Source organism: Planococcus citri, chromosome 5 (assembly GCF_950023065.1).
Source record: "Planococcus citri chromosome 5, ihPlaCitr1.1, whole genome shotgun sequence".
Classification (NCBI taxonomy): Eukaryota; Metazoa; Arthropoda; class Insecta; order Hemiptera; family Pseudococcidae; genus Planococcus; species Planococcus citri.
The window spans coordinates 27,472,961-27,492,508 of NC_088681.1; the positions used below are offsets into that span (position 1 = coordinate 27,472,961).

General features: G+C 34.3%; 1 protein-coding gene across 2 annotated transcripts in view; it reads left to right on the forward strand.

The window, feature by feature from the left end:
• LOC135847796 (RNA-binding protein 24-like) overlaps positions 1-19,548 on the forward strand; it is a 254,048-nt gene that overhangs the window by 159,101 nt on the left and 75,399 nt on the right. For both annotated transcript variants that reach the window (XM_065367515.1, XM_065367514.1), the window contains exon 3: positions 13,743-13,812. In XM_065367515.1, coding sequence (XP_065223587.1) covers positions 13,743-13,812 — 70 coding nt within the window. The remainder of the gene's footprint in view (positions 1-13,742; positions 13,813-19,548) is intronic.

Below are 19,548 nucleotides of genomic sequence, written 5' to 3' on the forward strand. Positions count from 1 at the left end.
TTATTCAATTTGTTCACGAATGATTCACTAAAAAATTATTCAATTCGTTTGTGAACGATTCGCCAATAATCAAGTGAATGAATCGATTCGTTCGCGAACGAGTCGCTTATACGAATCAATTCGTTCGCGAGTGATTCACCTAGAAATCAATCAATTTGTTTAATCACCAATCGGTTGTAATAATTGAATGGTGCTATTCAAGAAGGTCCTATCGACCAATAGAACCTTTTTGAGGAGTTCATGAAATTTGAATCTCTGACATTTTCTGCACACAATGGTGCAAACCGCAGCGCACTATGTGGTGTTTTTCACAAACAGCAGCCATATGAAGTTGGTGAGGCTGGCCCACCACAGTGACTTTGATGGCAAAAAAAAGGGCGCATGGGGTTTTACAACAAAACTCAAGAGTTGGAAGTAGTGATTTCGTGGTAATTTTCAACGAGGAATTAGAATCCGATGTCCTTTTTTTTGCCCGACCCCTTGGGGGAGGGGGAGTGGGGTGCGACGGAAATCAAATTTTGTAAAAATGAAAAAAATCAAGTGATTCTGAATTTAATTTTTTCCTCAAGAGTTGGTGTTTTAAACTTGTAAATTACGTACCTAACAAGTTGTCTGAACTATTGCATGTTTTTGGTGGGTTTGAGAAGGAATAAAATCAATTTTTAGGTGGAATAACCGCAAGAAGGTCCTGTCGTTTCAAGAAGGTCCTATCAAGGTCTCTTTTGTAAAGCGCTCCCATGGAAATATTGGTGGTGGAAAAAAAATTACTACGCAGGAAATAAATAGTGGAAAGATGCTTCTGTTCAACAAAAAAAACTAGAGCTCGCTATATCATTGTAAACCAAAATAGCAAAACACTGAAATATAAAAATGTGTTTTTCACAAAACCAGTTTTTTGGCGATAGGACCTTCTTGAATAGCACCATTCAATTGCTATGCAAATGTTTCAAAATAAAGGTGACTCAATATGTTCGTAAAAGATTTGTATTTTGAGGTAAAGTCGGTCTTCTCACATAATGCGTGAGTGTTTTTTTCACCCATATTAATGCAATCATTTATGAAATTCCTCAAAAACTAACTCAATAGAGTACTTCGCAATTCAGGAAAAATCAAAATACCAACACACTATTTCCGATATGATTCATTTCTAAAAAATAATCCGTACATCATCTTGCTATCATATTTTGTAGATACCCATTCGCCGATTTCTTCCTCCCTCGTATAGGATTAATTTAATTTTTAAACGTTTTAATTTTTTCTTCCTTCACTACTGCTTTGTTACGATTCGAGTCATTTAGTGAAAAAAAAAGACTAAAAAAGGAAACACCTCTATTACATTCAGTCGCTCAATGTTCACGAACGAGAAACACTATAGAAATAATCTCGCAACTTTATCTCGGGTGAACCTGTGTTGATGGTATTTATACCTACACGAAAAGGGGAAGTGTTAGAGATGGCAATTTTCCGAATGTTTTGTGTTTTTCGCCATGTAATTAAGTAAATAAAGCTAGGTATCCAGTTTACGCGAGCTAATTACGAACTCGTACAAAAGCATACCTTAACTTTTTATCCAGCCAAACTGATGGTTAGCATCTCGTGAAAATATTTTGCGCGCTTTTCGTAAACATCACAAGTGTAATAACACCCCGTGGTTAAAATTTAATATATGCTGGTTTGTCGGGTTCTATACAACCATGTGTAGAGTTTGGCACGTAGATAACTACTGTAGTATGTTATAAGGCTACATGTACAAGGCGTAGATAGTGCTATTGAATAGCCGCAGACGTACATATGTCGTCTGTAAACTGTTTCATTACGTACGACGAAGAAATTAATTTGCTGTCTTTTTGTCGTATATGTACATACATAGTATCGCGTGTTGGATGAAAATTTAATGTAAGAGATTAGATGTACGTATATAACGTTTAGGTGATGGGAACGTCGTCCAGGTCCAGCAAATTTATACCTAGTAGTATGCTTGTAGAACGTGCGTATATATGTATACGTATAATAATGGTGAAAAATAAAATAATTTTTCCTTCTAATTGGTATCATTTTTTGCGCATTTTGGGTGCGGGCTGTAGCGCGGTTTTTGATGAAATATCATTAGGCCTATGTATTATATTAGTGTGTTGCTGCGAGAGCACAAGCCCGAAAAGGCAGACGCAATAAACAAGAAATATAACGACAATTTGCCGAAACCGCGGTTGTATACGCGATGACAAATTCGACGAATTTTTGTACAACCATCGTATATCTCGTTTCTATTACATTTGTTTAAAACGCGACGCGACCGACACACATACGTGGTAATAATAAATTGCAATAGCGTGCTAGCTTTCATAGTACGACTGAATTTAAAACATATTTTTCATAATACATGCAATGAAACGTCGGTATAACACACTCGATAAATGTTGAGAAACGCTAGAATTACGAACGAGTTCAAACCAGCATTGAAAGAAACATACCAATATGGTTGAACGTAGTTTTTCCCAACTTGTTTACGTTTTAACGCGCAACGATTGGTGAAAAAAAAACACCCAAGGGAAGGAAAAAAGCAACCGTACTTTTTTCTTCCCTGGTTGCTTTTCTCCTTCCCTAGGTAAGGAGAAAAGCAATCAAGTATTTTGTTAATTATTTACGTAAATCGGTTTGTTTCATTGCATTAATTATGAAAAATATCTTACAATGCAAGAATCGAACTGGAATTTTACGTATCTCGTGCATTTGCTTCACTCGCTTCGCTCGTTCAGCAATCAGATGCACTCAATACGTAATGATTCCAGTTCGACTCTTGTATAGTAATATACTATTTATCGTCAACCTCCGGTCTCCGGTTCGCTTACGTATTTGACCGCAACCCGTATACCACTGCAGCTCTGTGTGTGGGTGCTGTTTGTCGATGATACAGATACGTATAGGTACCTCCACCTCGTAGTACATTTGCACTCGTATACTAACAAATTGTCGAAACTTTGGTGTAACGAGCACTAGTTGATTAATTGAAATACCTCGTGCCGGAGGGGTACATCTCGACAGTTAGATCAAACCTCGTGTACGAGTAAAAGGTTATTTTAAAAGAAACTTTTGGGCGTGTGTTTTTTTTTTCTAGTTTTAATGAATCCATTTAACCGAGTTGGAAAACTTGCGACTGTTATAGTATAGACCTGGAATTTGGTGAGTTTTCAACTATACGAGTTGGAAATCTGTTACTGTTTTCCTGGCCTGTAATAAATACATACGAGTACATCAATCTTTATACACTAAGAGATCTACTTCCATTTCTTATTGGAGACAGGAGTAGGCACAGCTCTCTTTTTTTCCCATTTTTTTTTCTCAATTCGGAGAAATGGCTGGATTTTGTTTTTTTTTTCTTTTGGCCATGTGAGGTCATTTTAATAAGAGGGATATTCCTACCTGCAAATAAATTTCGAAATGAAGCAGGCAAAAAATTTAAAGAGCATCTGGATCATTCTCCAAAGTGGGATACATTTCGGAATATCAACTGAATAAAAAAGAAGCTGCGTGCATTAATCTGCCTCAGCTGTTTACCCATTATGTACTTTGCATACATATTATGTACATATTATCCCTTTCATCAGGTACCAGGGTATCTAACAGGTAGTGAAAGTGGTGAAAAGTAGTGAATTCAGTCAAAAAAAAAGTAGTAAAAAAATGAAAAAAAATCGAATGCGTTCCTTTTTTTCGATGTTTATTCGTTCTGTTATTTTCTTACAAAGTGTCTAACTGTCCTGCTAGTCCTGATTTTTGCCGACGAGTCCTGCAAGTCCTGCAGTTCTGCAGTTGTCCTGCTTTTCATCACTTTTCATTAAAAAGTCCTGCTTTTTTCAATCAGACTTCAAACTATAATCAACTTTTTCCGGAATTTTGAAAATATTTTATTTTGTCGACTCTTTTTAGGGCTTAAATTACACATTTTTGAGAGCTTTTGCCCTCGCATCACTCGGGCTGTATGCTCTTCTTCCAAGTGAACAACTTATTGTTGAAAATAAAAAAATGTTCAAAATTTGAATTAGAAAAATAAACGCCTCCCTACACAAAGAATTTTTTTTCAACTTCTCAAAACATGACTTTTTGGACGTTTTTGACCTCGCTTCGCTTGGACTCGTTTGCTTTCTTCTCAATTTTGAATTTTAAAAAAATCATCATTTGAATTTTGAAATTTTGAAGCAAAATAATAAACTTTTTATAAGTAACTCATCAGCACACAAAAAACGTCGTTTTTTATGCTTCTCGAAGTACTGATTTTCGAGAGCTTTTGTCCTCCCTTTGCCAGTGCCAGTTTGTTTCTCTTTTCCATAATTAAAAAATTCTAGACTCGAAGAAGAAATCAAAATTTTTATACGTTTTATGAATATCAGGAAGAAATTATACCTTTAAAATGACTAAATTTTTATTTTTATCTCTTACTTATTTTACTTTGAAACTCGCCGTTTTATTTCGAAAAATTGGTCACTTATATTTTTTTTACCAAATGTCGTTCAAATTTTCCATCAAATTTTTGTACAACTTTTTAAAATTTGTTATGTTGAAAAAAGTTTTTTATTCGCCCAATTTCATTACGTACATAAGCAAGAACATTTAAAATGAAAATTGAATTAAAATCATGAAATTACATTTTCGACATCCGCTTGCTTAAAAAAATCTTACGATGTTTGAAGATATTGGAAAAGCAAAAAATTCGTATGTAAAATTTTGCCTCGCCCACCCCCTTCCAGCACTTGAAAAATGTCCAGCCCAAGTCCTGCTTTTTTGTTTTGAAATTTTGTTAGACACCCTGTTGTACAACGTATGTAATGCGTTCATTTGTATTGTTTTTTTAAAAATAATTTTAATTAAAATTTTAAAATTCTTTGTGTACAAATTTTCTTCCAATTTCAATTTTGTCGAAAAGGAGGAGTTGTGATAAGGCCATTTTTTGGCCCCAGGCAGTTATCGACTTAACCACTCTTGCAATGTAATAAATGTCCCAAGTACAAATCCGTGGTTAATCAATCCAAAATGACCATTTTTTGGGCTCCAGGGGGTTCCCAAAGTTGTGAATAAAAAAATAATTTTAGGAACCACTGAGCATTATTTTCAAAAACTTTTAGCTTCAAAGATCTGTTCGAACTCGATAAACGTTATTCGAGACGATTTTTCTATTTTCGATCCTCGGATGCCAAAATGAGGGGGGGGGGTTGATTTTTGAAAAATTTTCGAATCACCATTTTGAACCTACCCTTTTGAACCCCGCTAAAAAGCTTTTTACAGTTCATTAGTATGTGAAAGACCTCCATCCTACCAAATTTTAAGTTCACTAAAATTTTGCGCTGGTGCTCAAAAATGTTTCATGTAGGTGTTTTCGAGCTGTGGAAATTCCAAATCGATTGATAATGGTTTCGAACCATTTTTTAAAGCATTTTTAAAGCTTTCAGCAGATTTTTGATTGTCGAAATTTCTACAAAATTTCACCAAATGGATTTAAAAAGTTGAAATGCATTTTATATACCTATATACCTGCTCTAATTTCAACACATGCTGAGTGAACCGACGAAGGTTTCAAACGTTCTGAGGCCTCCAGCGACATTTTAGAAATTCCAGTTTTTCAACGAAGTCACGCCAGCATTCGTGCTTTAAAGTTTCTTCGGAAATACATATTTTGAGGCGTTTTTTGAATTTTCAAAATGTTTTTGGAGGCTTCAGAACGCTTGAAACTACCTTCAGTAGACTCAGCATGTTGAAAATAGGACGCAGAGTGAATTTTAGTTTTCCCACTTCGTTTAATAAAATTTTGTGAAATTTCAACTTTCAAAAATCTGCTGAAGGCTCCCGAGCTGCTCAAAATTGTTTGAAACTGTTTTCAATCGATTTGAGGGGTCCCAGATTTCAGATTTGTAAGTGAATTTGGTAAAATTTTGATTTTTCAACATTTATGAAGTAAACTCTGTAACCCGAGGCAAATCTGTCGTGATTATTTTCAGTCCTTTGGTCAATGTGAAGTAAATCCCATCCCCCTCCCCTCCGCGTGAAATAAAACAAGTCAGCTATTAGAACAGATAAAACTGGTACTTGAAAAATAAGAGCCTTCTTAATTATCCTTCCCATCCCATTTTCGTAAACAGAAGACAAAATTTGTTGATTAATATTTACCTATTTTAACGAGTCCAATGAAATGATTTTTCACAATTTTAATTTCATTGGAATCGTGCATTTGGCTTCTTAGAAGATGAAAAATAAGATAATTTTTTTCATTTCATAAAATTAAAATTAAGTATTTTCAAAAAAAAAAACAAAACGAATTCTATACCCTTAGGTATATGAGTCAAAATGCTCATCCAAAACACTGATACAACAATTCATAAATTTTAATTTTCGATACCTATTTTTGTACATTTGGGTTTTAAACTAAGGGAAGAATACGTTTTTTCGATTCAGATAATGGAATTTTTTTTTCAAGCTCATTTTAGTACATATATAAGGGAAAAGAGCGAATTTATATTACGAAATTTGTATTTACGTTTATTTCACGTATATTTCCTCCATCTCGAATATCATTCGCGTCGAAAAAATTCAAACATTTTAAATCACTATCAAAATAGTAGGTATAAACTTTTCGCTTGGCAGAAAATAGCGAACCTATTTGAATTTGTATTTATATTTGCAGCTTGCGAGCAACCGAGAGAAAAACCAAACATCTCAGCCAATGAGCGAATTTTTCAAATAATAACGAATTATATGGCCTCAACACGAAGACTTTACAACACATAGAGTAAAGTAGGAAGCAGAAAGCAAAAAAAAAATACAAGACAATTATTCGCAATCGCTCCACACCGCACTTTTCTAGCCAAACTTGCGGATCGATGAAGGGGAAAAAAGTTTTCATAAACTCGTATTTATTTTTTTTCCGCCGCCGAAATTCTCACACAACCTCCTCCGCGAAAAATACTTGGAAAACCGACAGCGTGATGGTGAAAAAGTAAAAAACTTGGGTAAAAATTTAAAATTCAAAAACTCTGTAAAAAAAAAAAATACAAATTCGAAATATTTTCACTGCGCGAGAGGGAAAATAAGCGACGCGGTAACAAATTTTAATGGCAAATTTAATAAAAACAGGCTAGGTGGGAAAAAGCGCGAGGCGAAAACTCGTCGGAGGCGCGCGTATATTTCCAAACCAAAAAATATGTACCGAATTACTCGGAAAATATTTTAAATAAATGTATAAAAACTGACAAAGGATGAAAATTGAATATTTTACAGAAGCCCCCTCCCCTGCTACCGTCTCCTGTCGCTGGTTTCGAGCGCAGCGTGCAGCGTGCCGTATAAATACAGGTAGGTAATTTCGGCGAAACGAGCGAGCGAGCGTGAGGGTAAAACGAATCTAAAATAGGTTGGATTTTGAAAATCTTTCGGCTAGACGTTAAATAATGTAAGAAAAAGGAAGACCTTTATAAATTTGCTACTCGAAAGATGCGTACGGTCGCGGTTTTTCTATAGATTTATGGCCATATATATAAGTTTCCCCACAGTTCGGGCTATTAGTCCCTCAAAATGAGCTTCGGTCTCGACTTCGATATTATTTATAGCGTGAAAAAATTTATTGTTTTATCACCTCCTACGTTAATTCGCTTTCGATTGTAGAATTTGCGATAACCGAATATATACTATGCTCGTATACGCGCGTGTTTTATACTCGTAATACAGAATATCGAAGCAACGCCTGCCATACCACATGCTGTTCACACTGTTCGGTGTTTATATTACTATAGGTCTATTTTGTAGGCTTTTACATTTACACCCTGTATATACCATACCGACGTACGTTTGATACGCTTTTTTCCATACATTTTAATGAACTTTTTTTACCCCTTTTTTTTCGGCGAGTAAATTTATCGCGAAAATGTTAACACCGTCGAATTATGGCCATCGATCTATTTCAATTTTATTACGGCCGGTAGCCATTTGAAAAATTGAATCGCGTGTCCGACTGTACAAATGTGCTGAATAATAGAAAAGGGCGAAAAACGCTCGTTAAAAAGATAGCCTCGTAGTCGTATCGTTGCGCCAATCGACGCAACCCATCGGCGATTACCATTACCGAACGAAAAATTTCAAATTAGCAAATGAAACTACGAACGGAATAAAAATAAATTTCACGATGAAATTTTAAAAGTCACGAATAAAATTCAGATCAGAGATATTTTTCCTGCGACGTTCCATCATAAATATTTATCTGAATTAATCGTGGATCAAAGGGTATTTGTTCCCAGATTATTACTGGGTACCTTCGAAACAAATTTTTGAGCGGAAATTCGGCCCCCAACACCCCCCCCCCCACCTTGGACAGTACAACCAAAAAACGTGTTTTTTGCGAGAAAAATTCGGTATCCATGAGTAATGGGGAGAAAATTCTGGTACTATATGTGGAATGTGAAGAGGAAGCCTGGGCCTTTCAACACGATTTTTTTCAAAAAAATTTATCGTAGTGGTGGGGGTAAAATTGACGAAAGAAAACTCTGAACAGCCACAGCTCCGGATTGAAGGGTTGATTACAAAAACTGTTTTCACCAAAATGTGTTTTTTTACAAGCATGTATGTACTTTCTTACTACCAATCCATAAAATCCAAATTTTATCTGCAAAAGGCTCATATGTGATCTGTCGCGAGAACACCACCTTAGTGTCCAAAAAATTGATATCTTTTTTATGGTGGATATCAGTAGTACTTAGGGTGCTGAATCCGACTGTGGGGGTTGAAACGTTCGCGAACGATTCTCTTCACCCTAAATCTGAGGTCAAAAAATAGAGCAACTACAGTAAAAGTTGAAAAAAAAAATTTTTTGATTTTCTTCAAAGGTACTGGGGAGTCGAAATACAGATTTTTGCAACAATCGGCCCACATTTGGAGGATTTGTGCCATATTTTGGAATTGTAGTAAGGCTTAAGCTGGAAAAATCAACTCTTTTCACATTGAACAAATTTGTTACAAAACGTGATAAATTTAATAATAATAACTTATTTTTCATTAATAATTCATACTCGGGTAGTTTTTGCAACATTTTTGGTGAAAAATTTAAAAAAATCGAAAAAATCAATTTTGGGAAATTTTGATTATTGGACCTGGCAACCTTGAATGCGACGATTTTGAAAAAAAATATCGGGTTATGTTGGCGCTCATGGGGGCCAAAAGTGGTGCAAGTTTCATGGACCTACAAATTTTATATCGCCTGATACATAGACTCAAAACTTCAAATGCCCTTCCTGTAAAATTCACGTTTTGGACACTAGGTTGGTTGTCTCGTGACAGATCACATATTTTCAAAAAACTTTGAAAAATGTGTTCAAAAGGTTGTCAAAACTCTCATCTACTGAAGTTAGCAAGGATTGTGATCGTGAGCTCTGTGAATAGAAAAATATCAAAAAAAATCAAATTGAAGTCAAAGCAATTCAGTTGCAATTCTCACATTCTTTTCAATTTAAACACGTTTCCACAATGCTTGGTGAAAACCAATCCTTTGAAAATGAAAATATCGCAAGTCAAACTTACAAAAGTTACCAAGAATGGACAAATTACCCAAAAATTGTTCAGAAGTCTAATTCAAAATCAGTAATTGCAGATTTAACAAAATCTTTTTCAAATCCAAAAAGCACCATACAAACGTGTTCAACAAATCTTACCAAAATTCAAAAACTTTGAAAAAAGTCCCAAAATTGTACTAAAAAGGTCATCTAAAATTCGTTCTAGATCATGAATTGGTTCAAAATCAGAGGACAGTGAATGAGAAAAAGTGATTCCAATTTAAACAAATAAAATGGGGTAAATTAGGGATCCTAATGCATTCAACATGATAATTTCAATCGAATTCAAACAATATACTTGTAGTTACAGTTTTACTTTAAAATCGGATTTGCGCTGTCTCGGGAATGAATTTTCGCAGTCGATGCTTTTGACCTTACTTGCAATTCATTCAATTGAGACAGGAGTTTGAAACCAAAAGTTTTACGTTTCTGGTGGTAAGTAGTAGATAGTCTGAGGGACCTTCCATCAAATTGTCCATTTTGGTTGGATACTTTAGGAGTAACAGGCTTTGGAAAAAAATGTGCGCCATCTTAAGGCAGGGTCCCCCTACATTGTATATCTTATCTATAGATGTGATAAACATGATTATCATTTTATAGGAAATCGTCCGGAAAAATATAAAATTACAAAAATTAATTTTAAAGATGAAAAAAACAGCACTTTTTAGACAAATTCTGACAAACGTTAGGACTTTTTGACAATTTTGCAAAAGCTGTAATTTCAGATTATTTTGGTTAACAAGAAGATTTTTTGACCATTTCGGCATGAAACAGAATTTTCTGGATAACTTGTTGAAAAAAGGTCTTTGCCTATTCTACAATATTTCATCAAAAAAGTAAAACTTGCTGACAATTTTGACAAAAAACAAGAGTTTTGAAAATTTTGGTTGAAAGCAGAAGCTTTTCTTACAATAATTTAGGTATTTAATTATATTTTGGCAAAAAACAGGGCTTTTTAGGATAATTTTGGCAAAACAAGAATTTTTGCCAATTTTGGCAACCAGATTTTTTGAACATTGAGTTTTTGTGGCAATTTTTACTAGAGTTGGGTTATATTTGTAATTTTGACAAAATAAGGAACTTCTCTACTAGTTTGACATGAACGAGATTTTTTTGAAAATTTAGGCGAAAACAGAACTTTGCAGATAATTCTGGCAAAAAAACATAACAATGACTTCTTAGGGTAATTTTGGCGAAAGCAGGAATTTTCGAAATTTTGGCTACTAACAAGGTCATTTCTGCAAAAAATATTAGGACTTTTATGATATCGTCAAAAAAAGGTATTTTTCGACAATTTTGGCAAAAAACAGGACTTTTTGACAATTTTGACAAAAGTTGGAATTTTTTAATAATAGGTAAAAAAAAAAACTTCTGTACAATTTTGGCAAAAATTGGACTTTTTTGACAATTATTCTGGTTAGGAAGAAATAACTCTTGCTTCTCAGTTTTTACTATTTATTAGTGCAAAGCTTTTCAAACACCAAGTGTTCATCATCAGGCTTAAATCACTATTGAACAAAATAACCAAGTCTACAAGCTTATATACTAGTGTACAAGGGTGTGGTAGTTTAACAGTACAAGGGTGTGGCAGTACAAGGGTGTGGTCATGTGGAAGAGGGTGTGGTTGTAGGTGAGGATGTGGTAGGAGTCATGTCTTCAAGTTTGGTTTTAATAACAGAAAGTAGGATATTTTCTAAGGGTTTTAAGTCATTATTTAGTAAATTTGTTTTGTTTTTCTTCATGGCTATTGCTTCCCTAATGTTTAATTGAGATGGTTTATCTATTTTTTGTATGAGGTTCAGGTTTTCAAAGGAAGTAGTGTGGTTGGTGGCAATGAGATGATCTGAGAGAGCAGACTTATTTTCATATTTGTATTTAGCATAATAAAGATGTTCCTTGAACCTCTTTTTGATGTTTCTTTTGGTTTGACCTATATTATGCTAAATACAAATATGAAAATAAGTCTGCTCTCTCAGATCATCTCATTGCCACCAACCACACTACTTCCTTTGAAAACCTGAACCTCATACAAAAAATAGATAAACCATCTCAATTAAACATTAGGGAAGCAATAGCCATGAAGAAAAACAAAACAAATTTACTAAATAATGACTTAAAACCCTTAGAAAATATCCTACTTTCTGTTATTAAAACCAAACTTGAAGACATGACTCCTACCACATCCTCACCTACAACCACACCCTCTTCCACATGACCACACCCTTGTACTGCCACACCCTTGTACTGTTAAACTACCACACCCTTGTACACTAGTATATAAGCTTGTAGACTTGGTTATTTTGTTCAATAGTGATTTAAGCCTGATGATGAACACTTGGTGTTTGAAAAGCTTTGCACTAATAAATAGTAAAAACTGAGAAGCAAGAGTTATTTCTTCCTAATCTAACAAACTTCTCGCTAAAAGGTTCTTTTTACCTTTGAAATTATTCTGGTGGTAAAATTTTTTGAACATTTCGCCAAAAACATGTGCTTCTTTTGCAATTTTTACAAAAAATTTAGATTATGAAGAGTGATATTCCAAAACTCGCTTTGTCCATTTTTATCAAAGTTGGGTTTTCAGTGGTACCTGGTAGATGAAGTATTAACTCACATTCCTACATCATCAACCTACCAAAATGAGGTGTTAAACTCACCTATAAATAGCCAATTCACTAAAAATTTTAAAAAAAAATAATGTTCCAAAACGCGCTTTGTCCATTTTTATTGAAATTTTTTTCAGCAGTATTTAGTGGATGAAGTGTATACCTACACTCCTACATCATAAATCCACCCAAATAAAGTGCTAAACTCGCCTAAAAAGCCAATTTACCCGTTTAAAGGGAAACTGTTTTTCCTCTCTCCTGAAAAGTTGTGAAAATGGACAAAGCGAGTTTTGGAATATCGCTCGCAATTTGATAATTTTGGCAAAAATAGGAATTTTTGAAATTTTGGCCAACAACATGATTTTTTGTTCATTTTTACAAAAAATATTAAGACTTTTTTGATAACGTCAATATTTTGCATAATTTTGCAAAAAAAAAAATCGCGAAAACGCGTATTCTCGTTATGAATTGAGAAAATGATGCAGAATTAGAAATACACATACCTATTTGAAAATTATTCTCAAAACTTGTGGGATTAATCTCTCTTTTACTCGCAATCGAAGCTATTTAAATAGCTCGAAGAATAACTTGCAAATGCTGCAGGGTTTAAAAGCTGCAATAAGTTGGCCTTATATACCTAGTACCTCTACCTACCTACATTTCCAACTCAATCGGCTGATGTGAAATTGATTTAAAATTAAACCTTAGAATACCTACTTGAATGAGAACACGTTGTAGGCGGAATTTTACCTCATCGTATCGAAATACCGCCATTTTCGAGCTGAAAAAAAATTCAAATACGTAGTAAAACTTGATCTGTCAATTTCACAAGTTCTGCTACGGATAGAATATGCTAGCTCATTTTAAGGTACGTGCGTAAGCAAACTCCGTTTAGCTTTTTTTCTTCTTTTATTAGGTACGCCATGTCTTGGCGTTTTATGTAGTTCAGATAAGCCATTTTTTAGTTACTTACTACATAAGCAACGTCATCTATTTATATCAGAAGATTTACTATAAAAAAAAAGCGAGTGAAAAAAAATTGAAAAACGAATGAAGCTTATTACAGAAAAGTTTTTATTTTTACACGACGCAAAGAAGACGAAGACGACGACGTGTATACGAGAGACGCAAATCCTTGAGCTGCTTGTAATAAGCAGCCGCGAGTAGAAAAATCCCTGCAAGGCTCATATAGCAAAATATGTAATACAATTTTAGCTATAGTAAAATTGATACAAATTTCATTTTATCGTAATGTAATTTTGTTTCGAATCATTTTTTCAACGTTGTATACGCGAAGCCGAAGCCGACGCAACGTGCCTGGTAAAAATAAAAGGTGAAAGATAAGAAATTTGCATTTATAAACTCGAGAAAATTTATTCCAGAATTTGTTATTCCGAGTCATTAAATATTTTTAAAACTGAATTAGCTACAATGAAAGCGCAAAAACATTTTTTTTTCTAAGGGGTTCTTAAACAAAGTTAGACGTTGTTGTGTTGTCGTGTATCTTTTTTATCAACAAACTTTTCTAATAAAATGCAATTTTTTATCTGTGTTTCAGCTGCTGCCTTGGCATTTCCAGGATTAAGAGCTGCTACCGGATATTCAGCCGTGTTACCTAGTCAATTTGGGTAAGTGATTGGCGAAGCTTAATTATAAACATGAATATGCTGGCATGTTTTTTTTTTTTTTTTTTTTTTTTTTAATAAAATGATCAAATATTGGTCGTTGATTGAAAGGCATAATTTTTTCTATAATACATATTTGGATTAAGGAATTTTTTTGTTAGTGATTCGTCTACTATTTACTTGTGCAGTACAATTAAATCCCGTAAAGGTATATTAAATCCAGCTGTTGATTTGATCTTGAATGGTTGTAATGACTTGAAAGTCTGTTTCTTGATGCACAAATGACTTGAAAAACTAGCAGTTTGCATTCTAAATAAATGGTTTAGTGGCATTTAAATTATAGTTCTCAGTTGCAAAGATCTGCTTTAGTTGGGATGATTGAATTATTTTGAATTTTTCATTCGTTCATCGTTGAGGGAACATGTATTCTTGAAGTTGATTATCTGGGTAATTTTTTCAGCGGGATCCACTTTTAGGCGTTATGAAGGTTCATTCATTTTCTAACATAACCTAAGTACAAGTTGATTAAACCATAGATCGCTCTATTGTACAAATAGGCTATGTTTTGCACAATATTTTCCAATGAGAAAAGATGAGTTTGAAGGAAATCGTTCCTGGAATTTTTGAACATGGAAGTGCAAAAAAATAAACTTATTGACACAAAATTTTTCTGGTTGACATTTAATTTTTTTTTGGAAATCTACTTACTCATGAATGCGTTTTGAGGAAGAAAAAATAAAATTTTGACCGATGGACCATAATTGAATTTTGAATGTTTGTTATTGGACAAAATTTTCAAAATTTTATTGAGTGGACATTCCGGAATAAAATCGATTTTTAGCATGAAATTCATGCAGGTGCGAACTTCATTTTGATAAATTCCAAATAAAAAATGATAGTAAATTCGAACGAGTATTTTGAAAGAAATTACTGAATTTTAGGTTAGAAATTAATAAACTTCTCCCTTAAGTGACATTTTTGAATATTTTAAAATTGTTTTTATCATGGTGTGGATTTTTCAAGTTCAGTTCAGATTTTATTAACCCCCCCCCCCCCCCCCTACCTCTCCCTGAAAAAATCCAGACGAATGCAACAAAAGCTTCATTTTTGGAGTTCTAAAAAAGTTATGTTCATTAAATCATTTTTCAAAACCATCGAGGCATCCTCCCTCCCTCCCTCCCTCCCTCCCTCCCTCATACGCTAAATGTAATTTACTTTAAATTGCTGAGTCATTAAAAAAAGATTTGTTGAGCAATTTTTTTTTTGAATAGGTATTCGGTAGGTACCACTCATGATGAGGTTTTTCTGGGATGGGGAGGAGAAAAAAGCTGTAATGCAACAATTGTAATGAAAAGTTTCTCGTGATTTTTTTTAATGGAAAATTTTGTCTTGGAAAAACTGTAATTTGTCCTTGTTTACTCCCGTTTTTCTTCAAAAAAGTCAACATTTCCACTTGTTGATGTTCATTAAGTTCATTAAAAACAATAGCTGTTTAAAAAACAATCCATCTACGTAAAACGACAATTACGAGATTTTTCGGAAGGGAGAGGGGGAGAGTGAAAATGTGCAATTGGTGTACTTTTATTTTGAAACCTGAAACAGATATTCAATGTTGATAAAGTTGTATCTCGATTACTTGCCTCTCCTTCTCCTCCGCCAAAAAAACGACAAAAATCTCTCTCTTTCATGTTCAATTTTTGCGGATTGCATAGCTTCAGGGGGATTTGTCTGCCAGCGAGATAAGAGCTAATTTGAAATAAAACTGCCAAATTCTGTTTTACCTATTTCAAATTTGCTCTTATTTCGTTCGCCAGCAAATCCACCTGAAGCGATGCAATCCGTATAAAGTTGAAAAGCTCAATTGAAAAATTGAAATAAAGCTATCGAGCCCCTGTTCTCCCTGAAACGAGTTTTTCCAATTTTTTAAGTAGGTACTAGGTAGCTTTGAAAAAAATCGAGATAAAAGTAGGTACTAATGAGCATTTTCATGCCACCCTGAAAATAGGGTATTTTTCAATTATGGTTGAGGAAGCGATGGGAAGGGGGGGATAGCTGAAATTCTAACATTTTAATTTAATATAACGTTTAGGTTCATTCTTAACTTCTCAAGCACTAACTCGAGTATACTTGACCGAACTCAAAATTTCTAATTATTTTTTGACCTAAATTAGGTATCTGAACTTCGGCTCAAAAGTAAAAATTCTGTCGTGAATTTTTTTTTTTTTAATGACAATTTTCAAGTTTTTGTGGTCAGTCCTATTATTTTTGAAATTCAAATTTAAATTGCGATGGAAATTTTTGGTGAATTTGGTGTGTTTTTTTGGCGGAGGAGGAGGTAGGATTTACAGTGGTTTTGTATCACTTTCTTTCAAAATTTGAAGAATATGTTACTCTGCCTTATGGAGGCTAAAAGTCATTGAAGTTCATTGCTCGAGTAATTTCAGTTCCAATACGTTTATTCAACGTACCTAATTATTTATAGAAATTTAAAACCATACGTAAGTGAAGAAGAATCCTCAACTCAAATGACGTTTTCACTAATTAAGTCGTAAATAATCTTCAACATCTTCTGTCTTGGAAAATTTACACAGAATGGAATAGAATTGAATTTGAAACAAAGCAGAAAAGGTTGCAATTGTATGTACGTATGTATGCTTAAAAAAAAAAAAAGTAGCAGTTCAACATCCATTAAGCATTCTCAAATTATTCTCGTAAAATTGCACACGACATTCGAGAAATAGTAACTCATTATTCGCTTAATTGCGTGTATATTTGAGAACAGAAATACATCGACGCTCATCAGTATACGGTCATTTGATGCTAAGTGAAAATAAGCTAAACCATTTTATTTTATTTCCTCCTTTTTTTTTTTTTTTTGGATCTTGTGCATTTTAAAGACCGAACGAGTTAGTTGAAAGTGCTCTAATTCAGTATATTTTCGAACCATTTCCAATTTATGTCTGGTACGTTGATAATTAGGTAAAACACTGGGGGATTGAGTTTTCAATACGATGCTAATTCGTATCCGTATTCGCGTACCCAATCGTACGTTTCAAGAGATGGGCAAGCTTTCATCTTTTATAAACGTGTAGGTGAAATTAAACGAAATTGTAAATACTTTAGATGGATACACGATGCAATAATCCAACTAAAATCGATCTCACTGCCTCTGTAGACCATTATACGTAATGTAGTTGGTACTTGTGAAATAACAGCACGTGTATCTGATTTCAGTGTATACGAGTAACATGTTCCATATCATGGGGTACTTCCGATGAATTAATCTTTCAACATTTGAAAGCTATTGTTAGGCTGCTACCTATACTTATAGGTTTGCGCGGCGGTGGTGCAAAATTATATTAGTAGAGAATTATTAGAAGGCGTATGAGTAGAACTTTAACCTAGAGGAATGTCATGGATACAATTGAATTATCCTACTCGACTTTGTAGGGTACATACTGTATACTATAAGTACATATTATAGTGCCGAGATGCCGGAGGTGGCTTCTTTGCTGTATTCGTACGAACGTATTTCCACGTGTATTTGTCTATCTTTCTTACACGTATTCTCTTTGTCTGCTTCTGCTGCTGCGATGCACGATGGTAAAACTTTATACGGCTAATTGAAACTGTTTCAATAATCTGACGATGAGGGAGAATAGTATAGGTATATGTCTGCGCCAGCAGTGGTTAATTTTACGAAAAGCGTAGATACGTATTTCGACTGTTGTAGTTGGTACGTATTATCTAGCCATATGATCGGTTTTGTATAGACGTAATTAATCATGTATGTATATGCTGAATAGGTCGCCTAATCAGTCTGCTAATGAGCGACGAAACGATGTTTGCTAATTTTATCAAATTCAATCAGAGGGTACCGGCACCGGGTAGAGCTGTAGAATACCTCAACGTGATGTATGAGTGTGGGCTACTTTATTCTGTACGTCGTCGTCGCGTGACTGTGACGACGTCTCTTGTTATGGTCGTCTGTGTAAGTCTGGGTGTATTCCTGTGTATTCGTGTCGAATAAGTTACCCAGCTGGTGCCTAATTTTGGCCATAGTGTGGGCACACACTACTGGTTATATTGTGGACAAAAGTTATCCTATCTTGTAATCCAGTTCAAGGGCGAATAAAGTCAAAAGAGGGTGAGGTGTTTTCGTCCATTTTTTTATATGTACCTGTTTCGAGCTTATTCTTATCGGATAAAGTTGAATTTTTCTCACGATCCCTGCACCTTCTCAACTTTTAGTCAATTAGTGCTAAAAAAAAAGCGAAAATCTTGAACGGTATTGTCATTGAAGGGTGATAGGAGCTTATGCACGAGTATACGAAACCACCTGACAGCAGTATTATTGAACACCCTTTGTACAAATACGCGATAAAATATTCAGTATAAAAATCTCATTAACGATACAACGAAAGGAAAAAGAGAAAGAGAGCGAAAAACCCAAATAATTATCGACTGCTCATTAACGGGCAAAGCTGTTCACAATGGCGTGTTTTCAAACAAAATGTACACGCGTCGAATATCAAACACAAATTATAAAGTTCGCCAGCACCGTCATAAATTACACCGAGATTTTATTATTTATAGGCTGTTAAACCGTTGAAAAGAATTACTTCAAAGGTGTTAGGCGCGTTAAATTATGAATAAAATGTTTTAAATAAAAAAAAAAAAATCGCTATGTAGGGCTATATGGCACTTATTAGGAGAAGAGATATCGGTCGAAATGTACGTCTATACGTACGTACTCGTATACTGTAGCAACATGTGTTATTGGATATTTTCCAAGCTAAAGCTGCGCTATTAATGGCTCTTATACCTTCTTCCTTGTACTATTTTTTTTTACGTTTTATTAATTTCACGTGCGAGTCATAAATACTTATACGTATGGCCCGAAAACTTTTCAAAAGGTGGAGCGTGTAGCTCTTATTATCACGTAAAGGCATTCGTATTTTTTCTTTCTTGCTTGCTTTCAATTATAAAATGACAGCTTTCGTGAGTTCATTCAATACAGGGTGTCCTGTTAAATGTCTGTTCAACTTCAGATTACGTAAGCCATTACAGAAATCGAATTTCGGAAAAACAAAGTTTACTGATCAGTGTCAAAATTATCGTGAGACGACCACAATAAGTTAGGGCTGGGACAAATTTAGTCAACTTCCCCACTAGCATGGCCGCTATTTTGAAGTTTCCCTCTTCCGTATTTTTTTTATTTTGCTCTAAATCTGAAAAATTCGTTCTTGGAGTACCCTACCACCCCCCCCCCCCCCATCTCTGTGAAAACTCGAAAAATCGGATAAAAAGTTTTTAATTGCCATTGCCGAATCCTTCTAAATAATTCCCGTTTGAATAAAAAACTTCCCCCGCCTTTTAAAGTTAACCCCTTCTACAGAGTCCCCAAAAATTTTAAAAATGAAAAAAAAACGAAAGAAGAGTCGGTGAACATTTTTCAAAAATTCTCAATTTATGCATCACAACTCTCTTCAGCACACACATCCCTGCTCCTTTGGCCTGGCAAGCAATGTTCATCCCATTCTGCAGAGTCTCCAAAAATCTAAAAAATTGAAAAAAAAATAAGTAAAAAAAAATTGCGGTTTTTTGTCAGAATTACTCTAAACAAGTAACTTTTCTTTCAGAATAAAAAAACTCTTCCACTCCTCTGCAAGCTTTTTAAAGAATTGCTTTCGTTCAATTTTTAAGTTCTCGGCTCCACTTACTTTAATTTCAAGTTAA